The sequence below is a fragment of the Dermacentor albipictus genome, chromosome 1, assembly GCF_038994185.2.
Source record: "Dermacentor albipictus isolate Rhodes 1998 colony chromosome 1, USDA_Dalb.pri_finalv2, whole genome shotgun sequence".
Lineage (NCBI taxonomy): Eukaryota > Metazoa > Arthropoda > Arachnida > Ixodida > Ixodidae > Dermacentor > Dermacentor albipictus.
In genome coordinates, this window is record NC_091821.1 from 265,402,758 (window position 1) to 265,420,553 (window position 17,796).

General features: G+C 43.5%; 1 protein-coding gene across 1 annotated transcript in view; it reads right to left on the reverse strand.

Moving 5' to 3' along the window:
• Positions 1 to 17,796, reverse strand: part of dsd (attractin-like protein dsd) — a 128,876-nt gene that overhangs the window by 64,844 nt on the left and 46,236 nt on the right. Inside the window, exons 9-14 of the mRNA XM_065448562.1 lie at positions 15,815 to 15,969; positions 14,833 to 14,920; positions 13,157 to 13,221; positions 12,902 to 13,048; positions 3,424 to 3,545; positions 3,037 to 3,196 (exon numbers count right to left, since the gene is read on the reverse strand). Of these exons, the coding sequence (XP_065304634.1) occupies positions 3,037 to 3,196; positions 3,424 to 3,545; positions 12,902 to 13,048; positions 13,157 to 13,221; positions 14,833 to 14,920; positions 15,815 to 15,969 (737 nt within the window). The remainder of the gene's footprint in view (positions 1 to 3,036; positions 3,197 to 3,423; positions 3,546 to 12,901; positions 13,049 to 13,156; positions 13,222 to 14,832; positions 14,921 to 15,814; positions 15,970 to 17,796) is intronic.

Genomic DNA, 17,796 nt, shown 5'->3' on the forward strand with positions numbered 1-17,796 from the left:
CTTTATTAAGAATGTGCCTAAAGATGTTATCCACATCAGCACAGTAGAAATGCACAAAATAGTGTTTTTTCACAAACTGGTGACTCTGAGCAAACATGAATGTCCTCATTTCTTGCAATTTTGCCATGCTCGCGGACTCACCGCGGTTCACTCGTATGCAGCTGCAGGAGGCAAGGAGGAATAGCGTGCGCCGACTGATACTCGCAGTGATAAGAATCGCACACAATGTGAAAAGAATGGAGCGATGGTCGTTTTCCATTTTTTTTATAGCTATCGCAACTTTTTTACACAACTTTGCCCAGCGCCCATTTCACGCCATTTCTCCTGCCACTCATTTCAATCAAACCGAAGCTCTGTTTTTGGAGACCTTGTTTGACTTTCATATGCACTGGTTATATGATCACTACACAATTTTTGTCAGGCAGTGCTTGTCATGGGCAAAAGCTAGGGCACTTGACAGCTCAAAAGTGGCTTGGAAAAAAAGAAAGCTTGCAACTATTGCCATAGAACAAAGCCAAATTGAAGAAGGTCCAGCGTATGCTGCAGGATAATTTTAGTTACGATAGATGCAACTTGAATAAGATGACACACTTCAGAACTTTTGGAATCATTTTTCTCAGTTTGTGTTTTTTCACAAGATTTCCAAAATTTTTTGTCATTTTGGAACAATAGCTCTTGCGACTAACCATAGTTGCTTCAACATTTGAAAATTAGTAACTCTTTCAAAAATTCTTCTAGAATAATAAAATCTGGCACCTGGCCTTATAATATTGTCCTGAACACATCCTTCAATTTTTGTCAAAATCAAGTTAGTTGTACAAAAGTTCACTTTCACAGGCCGTGTCACCCCAGGGTTAGGACAAATTTGGTACAGGTGTGTGGTACAGCTACAATAAACGTTAGTGCATAAATTTAAGTGAAGCGTCTCACATTAAGAGAGCTATGAACAATTACAAGTTACCCTCCTCCCTAGCCATGCCTTTCTCCTCGACTCATTCGCCAAGTAATCAGGCTAAGCTCAGCCTTCCACTAGCTCTGCGTCATGATGCAACGTCGTGTCGTCTACTTCCAGTTATCTTGGGGCCAGCGTGCAAAGCCACTCCAACCTCTCCGCTAGCCACCTGGCTGTCGATCCCCGGTGAAAGCTATTCAAGCAGCGTGTGTTGCGAGCATTCTGTCACAGTGCCGAGCACGTCCAGTATTCTGGCAATCACAGGCAAGCTGGCTGTTTCGACAGATGGGCGGAGGCATAATCTTAAGCCCCTCCATACTACTACCACTGTGATGAAGGAGCTTTAGCATAAACGTGAGTGGCCTGAGTGGCCTGCACGATGCAGCCACTCAGTCGCACAGAGCTTAACTAGCCAAATTCAGAGCTACCATTGCTGTAACCAAATGTAAAGCATTTTAACCACTAAAAAAGGCAATGTGCTCCTAATTACGCTCCTGCCAAAAATTTACACCAGCAGCAAAGTAAATAAACTTCATGACTGCCAACTTAGCCCTATGTTTGTCTAGTTCAGCTCTGTGCCACCAGTGGCACAGAGCTGATTTTCAAGATTTTCACTCATGATTTTCTTTTTGACTCAATTAGGTTTGAAGAGGCTGTGCTATATGTATCATATAATACACCATGCGGCAATGGGGTTAAGGCAACGTCTAACCAAGGCCAGTTAATAATAACAATAATTAAAAATATAATAATGATGATGATGATGTGTGATGTACAGCACACACCACTAGTAACGTAAGTTGCCGACAAGACTCCACTGGTTAGGCCTAGTCGGCGGGGGTGTCAGGTGCCACGCTGTCGCAAAAAGCTCACCTTGATATATGTTCATGCCCATAGATAAATACACAAACATATGGCACAGGATCACATGCACAGGCTGAACTGCCGGCAGTGTGCATGAAGAGGGTTCGTGGGTGATCAGATGGCAACTACCACGAATGCATACAGCAAGTTTTTATGTGCGTGTACTGGTACGTATGGCGAAAGCTCATGCATGGACAACATTTGTAACTAACAAACTTGCAGGACAAAATTTAAACTGGCAGCGTCGCAGAGTCAAGGTTGCATGCACAATATCTGCACTTCACGAAGAAGCACATCGTGACCGGCGAATGCAAAACGCACTTGCCGCCTCGACCAATTTTTTCTTTTTTACAGAGCTGGAGTTGTAAAAAAATCATTTTACCATCGAAATTAATTTTTCCAGCCTGACTGATATACAAACATTTTTGACGCCCCGGCTGTGTTTGAAAGTATGAGGCAGCGACAGTATTTACTTTCCGCACACAAACTGAAGAGCCAAAAAGTGACAGTGCGCATGCATTCAATACAGATTATGCGCCGGTGATAAGTGGCCCTTGCAAAAGGTTTCTCCGTCGCCTAGGCAAACGTCGGGTGCCTACTGAGCCAGCATGCTGTCGCTGCATTATTTTTCCTCCCCTTCATTCCTTATTTCTTCACTTGCTCTGCACCTCCTCCGCTTTGTCCTCGTTGCTCTACCCTCAGACGGCACACTTCACTGAGAAGCACGCTCCCTGCCTTTCTCATCTGTGGGATCTTCCAACAATCGCATCATAACCAGTTAACCGGTATTTCATTCCACGCAGCTCCACTATTACGGTACGAGTATACATTGAGTTCTTTCGGAAGATAAATGAGAGTCAGAAAAGACTACATTATATCCGTTTCTGCACTATAAGTAGTTATGTTATAAGCAGTCTGAGCTGTAATGCCCTAGGGCCAGGAGTGCATGAGCTGGAGTGCACAACTGGCCTGGAGAGCACTATCCCTGCCACCATCTCTTCCTTAATAGTACAATCTTGCTTATTAGTACAACCTTCCTGCCTGAGAGTCTACCAGCTTAACAGTGTCATGAGCAGAAGGTCAGCCACCTTGTGTAGTGCAACCTAATGGTGTAGAAATGCAGACTTCCAGTGCTTTGCATTTCCCTATTAGCAAAAATCTAGGAAACATTACTCGAATCAGTTTTCATAGCAAGGCAACACATTACAAGACAGCCATACCAGAGTCGCGAACAAACGTGTAGCAACGATGATCATTCTGCCAGCCACAGTGAAATTCTGTGTGGCAAGCATGGCAATTATGAAGCTTGTCGCAATTGCTGCTTTCCGACTGCTGGCATTGTTCAACATCAGTCTGGTTCTCTCTTGCATCGGCCAAGCCCTGAAAACAACATTTTTGTCAGTGGAAGGCCTTGCACATATTCAACATCCCACATACCGCATTTAACAGCCATACAAACAGGTGAAGGAAGAATGCAACAATCATTTTTTTCTGTTCCTCCATTATTTGAAGGCTCTTCGCAGCTAGTACTGACAATAAGCTTCATTAAAAATCTGTTCATTACATTAACATACCACCAGAATAGCACGGAAGAAGTCTCCACCAACCTTAGATCCTTTAGGGCAGCGCTTGTGAGCACATATGGTGCCACACCACACACAGCCATAGTTATTCTGCAGACAGCTTGGACATGAAGTCTGCTTTTCGCAAAGCACAGTCAGGTTGGCCGCTAGGATAGAAAAGAAATAAATTTCCAAGTAGTTTTACCAAAGGCCAAGAGCAACAGAGTGGGCTACAAAAGTTACATCGGGCTGAAACAGAAACAACTGCTGTAACAAAAGAGATGTAAAGCCACCTAGTCTACTAAGTTGCCGCACAAGCTGTACAGCCTGCGTTTCTGACTGTTCAGTGCAGGTGTTGTGTGATGCAAGTATGGTGTGGCGCAAGCACGATGTGATAGGCAGCAACAAAGCCAGTTGCAGTTGAAAATATAACACATCAAGATCATGAAAGACAGCAGCTGGACACAAATAAATATAATGACGATATAGAGCACAAAAAGAAGGTAGTTACGAAAAATTTACAGATAATTTTTGGCTGAAGAATGTCGAAGGGGCACAAAAAAGAAAAAAAGAATTTTAACTCTTGCTACAACGGGAATATGACCAATTTTTCAGCTGTCTAAAAAAAAAGTTTTTTGTCACCACAGACGACACTTTAGCACATAAATGCAGCACTATAAACTGTAAAAAAAAAATATTCGCATTTTCAATACATTCGTTGGACAAAAAAAACTTTCCAAATAATAACCAATAATTTGTGAAGCCTACATTTCTAAGGCAACTTGAGAAAACTACAATAAGTTGATATAATATTTCAAATGAATTAATGTGTTCTGGGGTTTCACATGCAAAAACCAGGATTTGATTATGAGGCACGCTGTAGTGGGGGATGATGATGTGTGGTGTTTCATGGCGCAAGGGCCAGGTTTGGCCAAAGAGCGCCATGACACGTGGCAATGTTGATGAATTATGGAAGATGTGGCTTGGCTGTAAAGTGGCCTAAAATAGTCGCTGTAAAGTGCGTAAAATCTACTTGCTATAAAATTATGGCGATGACTAATGGCGAATACTATGAACATTAAAATGCATCGTAGAAGAATGATGCGAAATATAAAATATGTAAGATGGTAAAATTACTCGGAGCACTGCTGCCTCGCCAGAGCCCTTGAAACACAAGGGCCTAGAGGCGCGTGCTATACGAAAGAGCTATCACAGCGGCATCCTCTGAAGAGAGGACCCGCTACGAACATGTAGGCCTAAAAACACGGAGGACAACATCTTTCAGGAAACTTAGGACTGCGTTGGTGTCAAATAAAGGTTCTGGGCCGAGTAGCATTGCGGGATGAAGGGGGATCTGCTGCCGGTATGCTAGGGGAAAATGCTTCTTTCTCTCAGATTCGGCTGCCCGACACTCCAGGAGGACGTGGAGGACGGTCAGCCTCTCCCCGCATCTACCGCAGGTTGGAGGATCATTTTCAGAGAGTAAGAAGTTGTGTGCGCCAAATGTGTGTCCTATTCTGAGGCGACAGAATAGGACATCTGTTCACCGTGATTTTGTTACGGAGGGCCAAGAACCTAACTGTGGCTTTATCACGTGCAGTTTGTTATTTAGGGTACTTCTGTGTCCCACTTACGTAGCCAGTGGTTTCGCAGTTTCCTTCTTAAAAAAGGCTTCAGGTCCGTGACAGGGACCGAAGCAGTAGGATTGACTGTATGCAATGAAATTGATGTGGCCATCTGGTCTGCTAGAATGTTACCCTTGATGCCCCTATGTCCAGGCACCCAGCATATAATGACATGCTGGTTAGACATATACGCTCTACAGAGGACAGAATAGAGCTCAGTAATTACGGGGTTTCTGTGTTTACAGTGTGACTTCAAGGCTTTTACGACGCTTAAGGAGTCTGTAAATAAAATTGTTTTTTGAATATTTGATTTTCTGATATGTTTCACAGCCGACAATAGTGCATGGGCCTCAGCCGTAAATATGCTTGTTTCAGGGTGCAGTACACCGGATTCCGAGAAGGATGGGCCAATGGCTGCGTAGGACACCCCGGCATGCGACTTCGAAGCGTCTGTATAAAACTCTGTGCACGAGTACTTGTACTGGAGCTCCAAGAAGTGCATTTTGATATGTGTCTCTGGCGCATGTTTAGTGACCTGTACAAAGGATGTGTCACACTCTATACGCTGCCACTCCCAGGGCGGTACTAGCTTAGCTGGAGGCATTAGGCATTGTTCGAGAACTGGGACATCCATTTCCGTGCTAAGTTCTCTTGCACGCAGTGAGAAAGGAAGTCTCATAGAGGGTCTGTTATGAAAAAGTGTTTCACATGTCAAGTCGTTAACGGTTGTGAAACACGGATGTTCCTTATTAGAGTGCACTTTCAGAAAATAGTTGAAGCTGATGTAAGTTCTCCGAAAATGGAGTGACCACTCATCGGACTCAACATACAAACTTTCAACAGGGCTTGTTCTAAATGCGCCAGTGGCCAGACGGATTCCCAGATGGTGTACGGGGTCTAACATCTTTAGCGCGTTCGGGGCGGCAGAGTGATATACTGCGGCTCCATAGTCTATTCGTGACCGAACTAGGCTCCTGTAAAGATTCAACAGGCACTTCCTGTCGCTACCCCATGTTGTGTGGGATAGGATTTTAAGTAGGTTCATTGTTTTTAGACATCTTTCTTTAAGCTGTTTTATGTGAGGAATGAAAGTGAGCCTAGAGTCAAGAATAACACCAAGGAATTTGTGTCCTTTGCTAACAGGAATTTGGTGTCCGCCAGTTCTACACAAGGGATCTGGGACCAGGCCTCTCTTTCTTGTGAAGAGAACACAAGAACTTTTGTGGGGGTGGACCTTAAATCCGTTTTCGTATGCCCACTTGGAAACCTTGTTCAAGCCCTGCTGTACCTGTCTTTCGCATACTGTGAGGTTACAGGATTTGAAGCCTATTTGTATATCGTCTACGTATACGGAATGAAAAATGGCAGGTGGTAGTGAAGCACGTAGCGTGTTCATCTTGACGATAAAGAGAGTGCAGCTGAGCACGCCTCCCTGGGGTACACCAGTTTCCTGCGTAAAGGGACGTGAGAGTTCATTGCCGACTTTTACTCGGAAGGTACGATTTGACAAATAGCTTTCAATTGTGTTCAGCATATTTCCACGGATGCCAATTTCCGACAGGTCTTGCAAGATCCCGTAACGCCATGCCGTGTCATATGCCTTCTCCATATCGAGGAATATCGATAGAAAAAACTGTTTATGTATAAAGGCATCACGGATATTTCCTTTCATGCGCACAAGATGATCGGTTGTGGACCGCCCTTCTCGGAATCCACACTGATAAGGATCGAGTATATTGTCGAGCTCAAGGAAATGTATAAGTCTGCGATTTATCATTTTTTCAAAAAGCTTACACAGACAATTAGTTAGAGCTATCGGACGGTAACTTGCCGCCAAGGAAGGGTCTTTTCCCTGCTTTAGGACAGGAACCACAATCGCTTCTTTCCATGTGGATGGGAGGTGTCTCGAAGCCCAAATAGTATTGTATAGTGTAAGAAGTGTAACTTGTGCGTCAGTATGTAGGTGTCTGATCATGTCATACATGACTCTGTCTGGTCCCGGTGCAGTGCTTTTACATGTGTTCAAGGCAGCTCTCAACTCGGCAATACAGAAAGGCCGATTATACGGTTCATTCTGCCTAGACTTTCGTATGATTGGCTTACGCTCTACTATTTCTTTATGTTTAAGAAAGAATTGGGAATAGTGCGTTGAGCTCGACACTTGCTCAAAGTGCTCCCCAAGTGAGTCTGCCTGGTCTTTTAGTGTATCGCCTTGTGTGTTTACCAGAGGTAGTGAATATGTTTGTCGCCCTCTTATCCTATTAACCTTGTTCCAGACTTTGGCCTCATCTGTATAGGAATTTATACTCGATAAAAACTTCTCCCAACTTTCTCTTCTAGCCTGTCGGCGGGTTCTCCTGCCCTGGGACTTTATTTTCTTAAAGTTAATAAGATTCTCCGCAGTGGGAGTCGCGCATAGCAACCCCCACGCTTTGTTCTGTTTTTTACGAGCGATCCTACAATCGTCATTCCACCACAGGACACGCCGTTTGCATGCCAGTCCATTTACTTCTGATATACATTTTGATGCTGCATCTATTATAAAGGCTGTAAAATACTCAACAGCAGCGTCGATTCCTAGCGAGGACATATTATCCCATGATGTACTAGTTAGGGTTCGGAATTTCTCCCAGTCAGCTGTGTCAATGTTCCACCTAGAAGCCTGTGGTGGATATTCGTTCTCTGTAGGTGTTCTCCGAATTAATTTGGACTACCAGGGGATATCTGATGTTCCCCCAATGTACGGGACATAGGCATTTTTGCATTTTGCTCCCATCGAGATATGGCTGCCGCGGCTGGGATTTAATCCTGCAACTTCGTGCTTAGCAGCGAAACACCACAGCCGCTATGCCACCGTGGCGGGTGATGTTTCATTTCATTTTTCATTTTTATTTCCTTAAAGACCCCCTTGCAGGAGGTTTTACATAAGGGGTGGCGTTAACGTGAGAAAGTTAAACATTCTTTTTTTCATGATGACAGGTGGGATGTAACTTTTTCTAGGAAGGTTAATGGACAGGTGATGGCTGCAATTTCATGGGGAAGGTCGTTCTAGTCGCTTGCTGTTCGGAGGAAGAATGACTTGGAAAATGTAGTCGTACGGGCACGTTGGCATGAGACTTTCAGCAGATGACCAATTCGGCGAGACGTGTGTGATGGCGGTGCGCAATGTATGGCTGCTGTTTGAGCTGGGAATAATAAAATTTGTGAAATAGACACAGGCTAGAAATACGGCGACGGAGCGAAAGACTGCATAATTGGGACTGTAGCTTGAGAGATTAAACACTAATATAGGATGAGTATGAGCGGTGAATGAAACGGGCAGTTCTGTTTTGCACAGCTTCTAATGAGTCGATGAGGTAAGCTTGCTGTGGATTCCAGATGGCGAATGCATACTCAAGTTTTGGCCTGATTAATGATTTATAAGCAAGTAGCTTTACATATTAAGGGGCGTCGTGAAGATGACGTTTAAGAAAGCCTAGTTTTTTATTCGCAGATGATATTAGCCTTGTTACGGGCTCGTGCCATGATAAGTCATTGCTGATAGTGATACCGAGGTAAGTATAGGACGGAACGAGTTCGACAGGAGAATCGGAAATCTTGTAAGTAAATAAATGCGGGTTGTGGCGACGATGAAAAGACATGAGTTTGCACTTATTGGGATTAAGCGCCATCAACCAGTGATTGCACCATGATTGAATGCGGTTAAGATTGTCCAGAGGAGATTCTTGATCAGCGGTATTACAGTAACTGGGGCATAAATAACGCAATCGTCGGCAAACAGACGGACATGACATGATAAATTTTGTGGTAGATCATTAATATAAATTGAGAATAGGAGGGGGCCAAGGACAGTTCCCTGAGGAATGCCCGATGTTACTTGTAGACGATTAAATAGTATAGTATCTCCGAGAATACATTTTGAAACAAATTCAGGATATATATGTTTCACAGATAAATGTTCCAAGAACACCTCCCTAAAGAAAATAATCGGCCAACAACTGCTCTTTTGATACAAAACACAAAAATTTTAGCCTTTCTGGTGACCATGCCATGCAGCTAGCAGTTCCTTGACTTTGTGAGGCAAAAGCAGACTGTGCATTTCTGGTAGCAAACTATCATTTTTTGTTCAACTTTGCATTCCAAACAGCACAGCTCGCAGTTTCGCCTCTTCTACATCTTCCTGCGCTGGTGTTGAAGTTGTACCAATTTTCCAGGAGCATTGCGATACTTACTGTCGAGCCCTAGCGACTGCTGGACAAGCTCAATTCTGAACTGGCCAATGTTGGCACTTCTGTGAAACTAGGACTGTTCTATACATCATGAAAATATCCACTTTTGCATGATCAACATGCAGCAAACCTTTTGAAGTGCGCTCGAGAAGAATTAAACCACTCAGAGTAAAAACTTAAACTTACTGGCTGACAGCTGCTGACTTCCAATTATCACTGTTACGCACTGTAAGAACATAATTATAACACTGTAATGTCATCTTCTTCGTGCTGGTGCTCTGACTACGTGAATCTGATGTTGATGCACTGTAATCATGAGTTGCATGCTTTTTTTTTTTTTATAGAACTGGCGCAGGGCAAAGCTCACACGAATTCCCTCCACAACGTGCATGCCTCAGTTCACCAAATATCAGAAATCAGTCTTGCCACAGAAATAAAACTGAAACTGATTTTGAATGCCCTCTTCCTGGGTTGCCTACAGGTTTTGAATAAACACACTCTTTTGCACAGGGCCAACTTTGAAGCTGGACGGAACTAGGGTTGCCAACTCTCGGATGGACGAATTCGGGACAGGAGTGGGGTAAGAGTCAGCTGGCGACGATTAATCCTGTCAGTGCCAGGAGCCACCAGTCTGTATGTGCAACAATTAAATTTTTTAGCCCTACCATGTTGCAATTTACAAGAAAGGTGCAGCAGTTGCTGGTTAATACGGCTACCAATACAGACAGAGGTACAGTATGAATGTGGTTAGGGTCAAAAAAAGAACTAGAACCATAACCAATACAATACCGCCATTATGGTAATGACAGTACAACAGAAGACAAAAAAGAAAAATGAGCAACCAAGCTGTCAGGCTTTACAAAAAGAAAATCTGGTTTACTGATTGTTATTCAGCAGGAAAAAAATGGCACTTTTGCCCAAAATACAAAGCATTGATTACAATAGCAAATTATTAGACAGCCATACTAAGCAAGCTTAGTAGTTTTTTCAGCTGCATAAACTGCTGTAAAGATTCACTTACTAACTAAATTAACAAGCACATTGTCACATGCACAGGCAAACACAAACACATCTTGCTCAATGACCGTGGACACTTGCTGTCAGAACGCTGGCGTGAAGAAGAGCAGCAGCAGTGGTTAGCGAATTCCCCTTCGTGCTACCTCTCACTTCAATGCAAGTTAGGTGCGTGAGAACACAGTACACGTGAAGCCATTAGCTACCTCAGGTAGCCTAGCCTTCAAACCCACCACAGATTACCTCAAAGACAGGGTGTGCACCGCTGCACTCAGCCCCCTCCCCCCCCTCCTAGTGAACGCACATCTCTCTTCTTGCGCTCGTGAGAGGACTGCACACACCTTCCCCAACTTATCCCTTGTGCGTCCGAGAAGACATCCCCACATCAAGCCACCATCCTTCTCAGCTCAACCTCGCAAGCTTTCCCTCGCACCCACAGCAAACAGCGCGGTCATGATCTTGTCGCACTTGGACTTCATGTGGAACATCACGACGACGGAGGAAATTCACCTGGAGTGTCCATATAATTGCTATCACAATAAAAAGGAAAAGTTGGGACATGTGGCCATCCCAACTAGGTCAAGTCAGGACTGTCCCACTAAATACGGGACAGTTGGCAACCTAAGACAGAACACACACTATACAAAGTGAGATCAGCCAATTGGCACCAATTGCTGCCCTACTACCCACTGGATAGCATTACGTATCTGATAAATAGTTCGAATGTGCTACAAAAGGCGATTGAAATCAATTGCCAGTGATCAATTTTAATAGGCATGGTAACAAAAGAGTTAAGTCGAGCTTAAACGTTTGTATACGGAACTTCTGGGACATTGAGAAGGTCAGTCTAATTGTGAGAAGATGCTTGAACAGAAGAGGTTCAAAAATAGAACTCCGCCTTGAAGTTCCTGCACCAGCTGTATGTGATGTCGCGTACAGTAAAAGCTCGTTCATTTGAATTCCGTGAGGATGTTATGAAAATTCGAATTATGCAAAATCCGAACTAACGAAAGTCAGAAAATATAGCTCGGTTAAGGCAAACATATAGACCGGCGAGGCGTGAGCATGCACGCACAGACGCTACGTCACGTTGGCGTGAACAACGTCTATACTTCGAAGCACTGACGCAGCCGGTGTAACCGGATGCGGCCAATGCGGTCTGACATGCCCGATATCGAGATGGCTCTTGCACCATCTGCGCAATCGTCGCGCCAACTGGCGCGAAGAAAAAAAAATGTTTCAGTTTTGCCCAAAAAGCAAAGCATAGATTGCGACAGCGAATTAGTAGAGAGCTATACGAAGTAAGGATAGTAGTTTTATCAGCTTTATAAAGTTGTAAACATTCGTTTACTAACTAAATGAACAAGTACGGTGTCACGTGCGCACAGGTAAACGTGAACACATCTCGCTCGATGACGGCAGATACTCGTTGAAAAACGCTGGAGTGGGGAATCGCGGTAGTAGCAGCAAGCGAATTGACTTTCGTACAGCTCTCGCTTAATGCGAACGAAAGTAGAAAGCACATAGCATACGAAGCTACCAGCACTACACGCACTCTGCAAACATCGCAGATCGCTTTCAAGATACGGCGCCCGCATGGCCGCGCCGTTCACGTCGTACGCAGCAGTCACAGGAGAAAAACATCCCCCGCTCCCTCCCTACGCCTCACCCCCGTGCCTCGCGCGCGTGACAGCTAGGAGAGGGCTTGCATCCGCCTCACTTTCCTCGCTCAAGCACGCGAGATTGAGCCGCATTCGCCGGCTCAACCTCGCACGCTTTCTCTTGCACATACAGCATATGGCGAATAGCGACGATTTTATCGCCATTGAGCTTTATACAGAACCTCTTGGGAGAGAAGCAACCTGCAACAGAGGCGTTGGCCAGGCGCAAACGTATCTTTCCAGTGAAGCCTAGACAAAGGGCCTCAGATGGAAAAAGCAACGCTGCACGGCCCGCACAGCAATGCCAGCGTCACCAACGTGCTCCTGCACACTAGCACTCTCCCCATCTACGATGGCAGAGAGTTCGAATTATCGGTGGCGGTGCGGATTTCAGTGTGAATTAGCGGGATGTGTTACATATTGCTTTTAATACATTGCTGGACAGACCGTGGCAGCTACTTCGAATTATCCGAAATTTCGAATTAACGAGTTGTGAATTAACAAGATTTTATGTATTCTGACAGTCTTTTTGAGACTAGTTATTTAGTTATTAGTTTATCAACGAACATGGGTTATGTTGCTTTTTCAAAGAAACCAAAGACTCTGCAGAGAGTGCCAAGGTCTTTTTCCTTACAATTACTTTTTATTCTTTTTTTTTCGCAAGGACAGCTCAAGCATTCAAAACTACTTTGAAATCTGTGACATCACACTGATGCATTGGCACTACTGCTTGGGTGTGAAAAATCAAAAAGAGAAGTTCTGGTTGTTCATTTTCTAAGCTTGCAACTAACCTTTTTTTTGTCTGCCAAGTTAATGCAAATAGAACCTTGAAAAACGATCTAGTCTAAATTGATTTAGTGTAGCTCTTAAGCGCCCCTTTAAGCAGACTTTGGCCCCATGTACAGCCCAGCTTTAGCCATAAAGAAGAGAGAGCAGGCTATGTAAAAAGGTCAGTAGTTAAGTTGGGCTGAATTGATGAAAAAAAAATCTCTACCTGACTTTCGGGGACATGTGTGGATTCCCTTGGTCGCATTGAAGAGATGAAATGCCTGGCAGGCCTTTTTGTCTGGATTCCAAGCACACTTGATGCCAGTTGCTGATGTAATGCACTTTTCGGGGGTAGAGAAGCTTCGACATGACCCTGTAAGAGTCAAATGACACTGGCTCTGAGGAGGTGCTCTTTAGTAGTGGACTAGTTGCAAGATGTCACCATCATGCAAGAACATCACAGCAACCCCAACAAACATACCTGGTGTATACTTTACAATACTTGTCAGCATCTGGCCATTAAAACCACCGAAAATATACATTGACCTGCATAGAAACAGTACAGGACAGTAATTAGCCTTTGCTGCAAATACTTCAATACAGCTTCAGAACCATGAGCATATGATCAAATGACATAATTTCTTGTCGAAGTGAACTTGTATTTAAAATTTATAAATATGAAGCATGGTGGCATGCTTGTTTAACCCCTCAACTGTTTCACTACACTGAGAAATTTTTTGCCAAATGTAAGCATCAAACTAGTGAGCTCAAACAGGCATAACCATTTTGGGGATGGTTTGGCATGGGCAAACCAAGCCTATTTAAATTGAAGTTATTGGTAAAAAATATTCTCAATTTTTGAAAGTTAACATAATGTTATGGCCATATAAAGCCCCTTCATTCAGTACTAAGATCAGACCTGAGAGAGTAAAAGATTCCTAGCTGACACGTCTTGTTCTAAACAACAAACAAGTACACAGCCACAAAACAAGATAAAGCAAGGAATTTTTTGCATGACACAAAATAAGTAAACATAAAGGCATTAAGGATTCAGGTCCTTCTTTTTCATAGGCTAGAGTGTGACTAATGTTCGTGAAGTTTCAGAAATAGGAAACATTTCATGTTATAGAGTGATAACCAGATACCTGTGACAGTTCAGTGGAGGGGTCATTGGCAATAGGCAGAACAACATGTGGCAAGAGTGAGAGACAGGGAAAAAGTGAGAAGGGCAGGATGTTAACCAGAATAGCATCTTGTTTACTACTCTACACCACAGACAATGTATACACAGTATACAATGTATACATTAGCCAAGAGTGACAGTGACACTTCTGTATTGTGCAAGAGATGCTGGCCATGTGGCACAGGAAGGAATACAAAGTTAAGGAGAGAAGATTGATTGATTATATTTTATGTTCAAATGGAACACCTTAGCTATGAGAGACATTGTAGTGGAAGGCTCTGGATTAATTTTGACCACCTGAGTTTCTAAGCGAACACCTAATTCTACATACATTTGTTTATTTGCTTGTGGTTGCACTGGCTGGGAATCTCATCTATGATATCTCAGCAGCAGAATGCCATTGCCACTGTGTACCCATGGTGAGTGCAAGGGTGAGAAAGGATGTATAGCTGTACATATGTGGTGGGGCTTTGTGCACCCATGGTTACTAAGGGTGGACAGAGTGCATGGAACCAAATTAGGAGAGGAAGAGGACAAAACGCAGCAGGCCACCTTCACAAATGTTTACTTTTGTGTGCATGGAGCCAGGAGACCCATGTGAGACACCAATAAGCATACCAAGAGGAGGAGCCATATATGAAAGATGGTGGCGAGGCACTTAACAGGCAGCATGCCACTGAGACACATGAATGTTTGGCACCACATTGTAGTGTGTAGAGAAAGCAACGTCTGTGGCTGGTGATGAAGGGTGACCATAGTTTGGAGAAAAAAAAACGCAAAGCAAGAGAAATACAGCACAATTTCAATGTTTCCCATACTGTTACATGCAATTCTGCCACACGATAGCGCAAGGAAGCCCCACAGTTTTTTAAAAGAACTTGCAAGCAGGCACGGACTTGAAACAAGCCAGGTGTATCCAAGAGAAAAATCTGCAAGAGCAATCTTTTAGATCTCAGAAATAGCTTGCCACTCACTCGTTGTAGACCACCGCAGAATGTCCAAAACGCTCTAGCTGGAGGTAGGATGACGAAGGCACAGACAGTGTATGCCATGAGTCACACTCTACATGGAAAAGGAGAGGAAAACCTAAATGTCAAAATGAGCCAAGCAAACAAACCAAGGCTGCTCAAGAATAAACAAAAAATAAAAAAACGGAGAAGAAATTTAATTATGAGGTTTAATGTCCTAGAGCAAAACTGGGTGCTATGAGAGATGCCACAGTGGAGGGCTCCACATTAATTATGACCACTTGGGGTTCTTTAATGTACACCTAAATCCAAGTACACAAACGTGTGGATTTTGCCCCATTGAAATATGGCTGGGAATTGAACCTGCGACCTCACGCTCAGTAGCAGCATGCCACAGTCACTGGGTCCCCACAGCGGGTAAAAGAGGGGAAAACATGTGAAATGTGAGAAAGCAACTACATAGATTCTGCGGAGACGCCTGGCAGTGCGTGGGGTAGAACATTTTGAAATTTGAAACAATGCCAAAGATTGTGGCTGGCTTTCCACTGTGTATATAACACTTCCTCTCACCAACTTCCCCGTATATGCAAAAAAAGCTGCCCACATGTGCCTTTCTCTTCACAATCACAGGCAATGGCCCTGTTGTAGCTTTTCAAGTGTCAAGTGCTATGACACAGACTTAACACTCTCGTGAAATGCTTGATACACCTGAACAGCTTTAGCATTTCAGAACTGGCCCAGAACAATAAGAATTTGTAGTACAGTCACACTAACTTTCCATAAAAAGCACAAGTTTGTAGTGCTCCATTTTACTCAGGTAAAATCATGAATCTAAAGAACTTTTTTTGACACAGTTACCGCACAAATTTATGGGCCACTCTGATCCTTCTAAGCACTTACAAATGGCATATCAATTTGCATAGACAATAATGCGAGTGTGCAGGACTTCCCTGGGTCAGCACCATGCACAAATAGTGCTGCAACTGACCTATGTCATAGGCAAGAAGGTCGGCGGAGAAGCACTTGTCACCCGTGCTAAAGGCTGTGTCATTGTGGGTGTTGCCACCAAATACGAGCATCATTCGATGCAGTAGTACTGCACTGTGCAGGTAGCGATGAGAGGCACTAGGGGCCAAGAGTGTCCTGAAATGAGAGCAGCATGCAACACAGGGTTCAAAAAAAGTGTTCACTGTTCATCTTGAACAAGATGACAAAAAATTAATCCTTACGTACGCCACAGATTGATGCTGTAAACGATAACGTCAAATTGGTCATTAAATGCTTACAGCTCCTGCTGTTGTTACACCAACTCGCCCAGCAAAAAGTTCTGCAAAATGCTTACAAGCATACTTCAAGTGCCATCAAAATGGTGCAATGATGATGAATACAACAAATGAATATGGTTCCTTCCCGCAGACTAACTAATCAGTCTTGGTCTTGTTGGTCTTGTTGGAACATTCAAAATCAGACTGAATTAATGTATTTACACGAAATGTCCTCTTGCCATGCTATGCAATAATGCCTAGAAACAAGCAGTGGCTAGGGTTTTACATGGTCAGGGTGTCAACATGGTTTCTCCAATATAGAAGGATGGCCTCTGGGATTAAAGATTATAAGAGGCACCTAAGGCATTCAGGAATTATGAGACTCACTAGCCTCTCCAAGCAAGTAAATACTTCACAAGCATTCTCGTCTCAAAGAAGCTTAACTCAGAAATCGGGAGAAATACCTGGCAATTGTTCGAGGCACAATTCTTCTGCCAAAGATTATTTCGTCTGATAAAATACAAAGGCCACAATTTAATGAAAACATTAAATTGATGGAGCTTTTGGCTGCCGAGTACAGCTTTGATAAATGCAGGATGAACTGGTTAAATAACACCAGAGCATTAAAGTTTTTCAGCACACTGGAACCACTACAAGTGTACTGTAATATCCAACTTGTATCCATGGCTGAAATGTTGGCCTACAACAAACAGCTGCCTAGTTAGCATGATACAGATCAAAGTCTATAACCTTAAGCTGACACTCTCACCATCAGGCTGCACTTGAAATCATCTATTTAGATACATGGGTTGCGCGGTCTGTTATTTGATGCTGTGTATTGCCTTTATAAAAGTTCTTATGCTGTCAGTTTCTTTTAGTTCAAAAGGTCTGAATATGCATCATGATCATCATCGCACCATTAACACTACCATCCTCTCTTCAAATGAAAACCTTTTTTATTTTTTATTATAAAAGCATCTGACTGTTATGCAGTCCCCCTTCCATTCAACACAAGTGGCCCAGTTCTCTGAAAGCATGTTGATATCAAAAGAAAAAGTATTTTGCCCCAGAATGCAGACACACATGCCACCTGCAGCCCCTTCTCGAAACACTTGGAAAGTTTGCCTCCTGACAGAGGCTCTCTGGCTTGAGTGCTCCAGACATATCGAGATCAAGAAGGGAAACATCTAGCAAATAAAGAGGGCAGGCAAGATACTAAAACTAAACAGAAGAAAACTGGATGGTTGCTACTGTGGACCAAGCAGTATGGGTCAAGCATTATGTTATTACAACAGAGCACCTTTTCTAAGCAGATCATGGCACTTTTACTCAGCTAATATTCTTGAGAAAACAAGTATACACAAAAATACTGTTTGTGTCCCACACTAGCCCATACCAACTGTTTCACTTATCATTACCAACAAATTTTTTCTTCACCAAGACTGAATAATGCAACTATGTCAGCCATCTAGGCTGCTAAAGGCAAGTCCATTGCAGGGGTAATGCCATTCTGCAAATTTCCTACTCCAGCTATTCCCACTCCTATATTCATTATTAACTGAACTTTAGCAGGCTTGGCCCCTTCACTGGTCAAAAATTTAAGCTGAACCAGGAAGCTGGTCCCATCAGGTGCAAGGCGTCGAGAGCCATCCCTTTTGCACAACTGCTGCACCGTCATTTATCACTACAGTTTGGTGCTACCAAC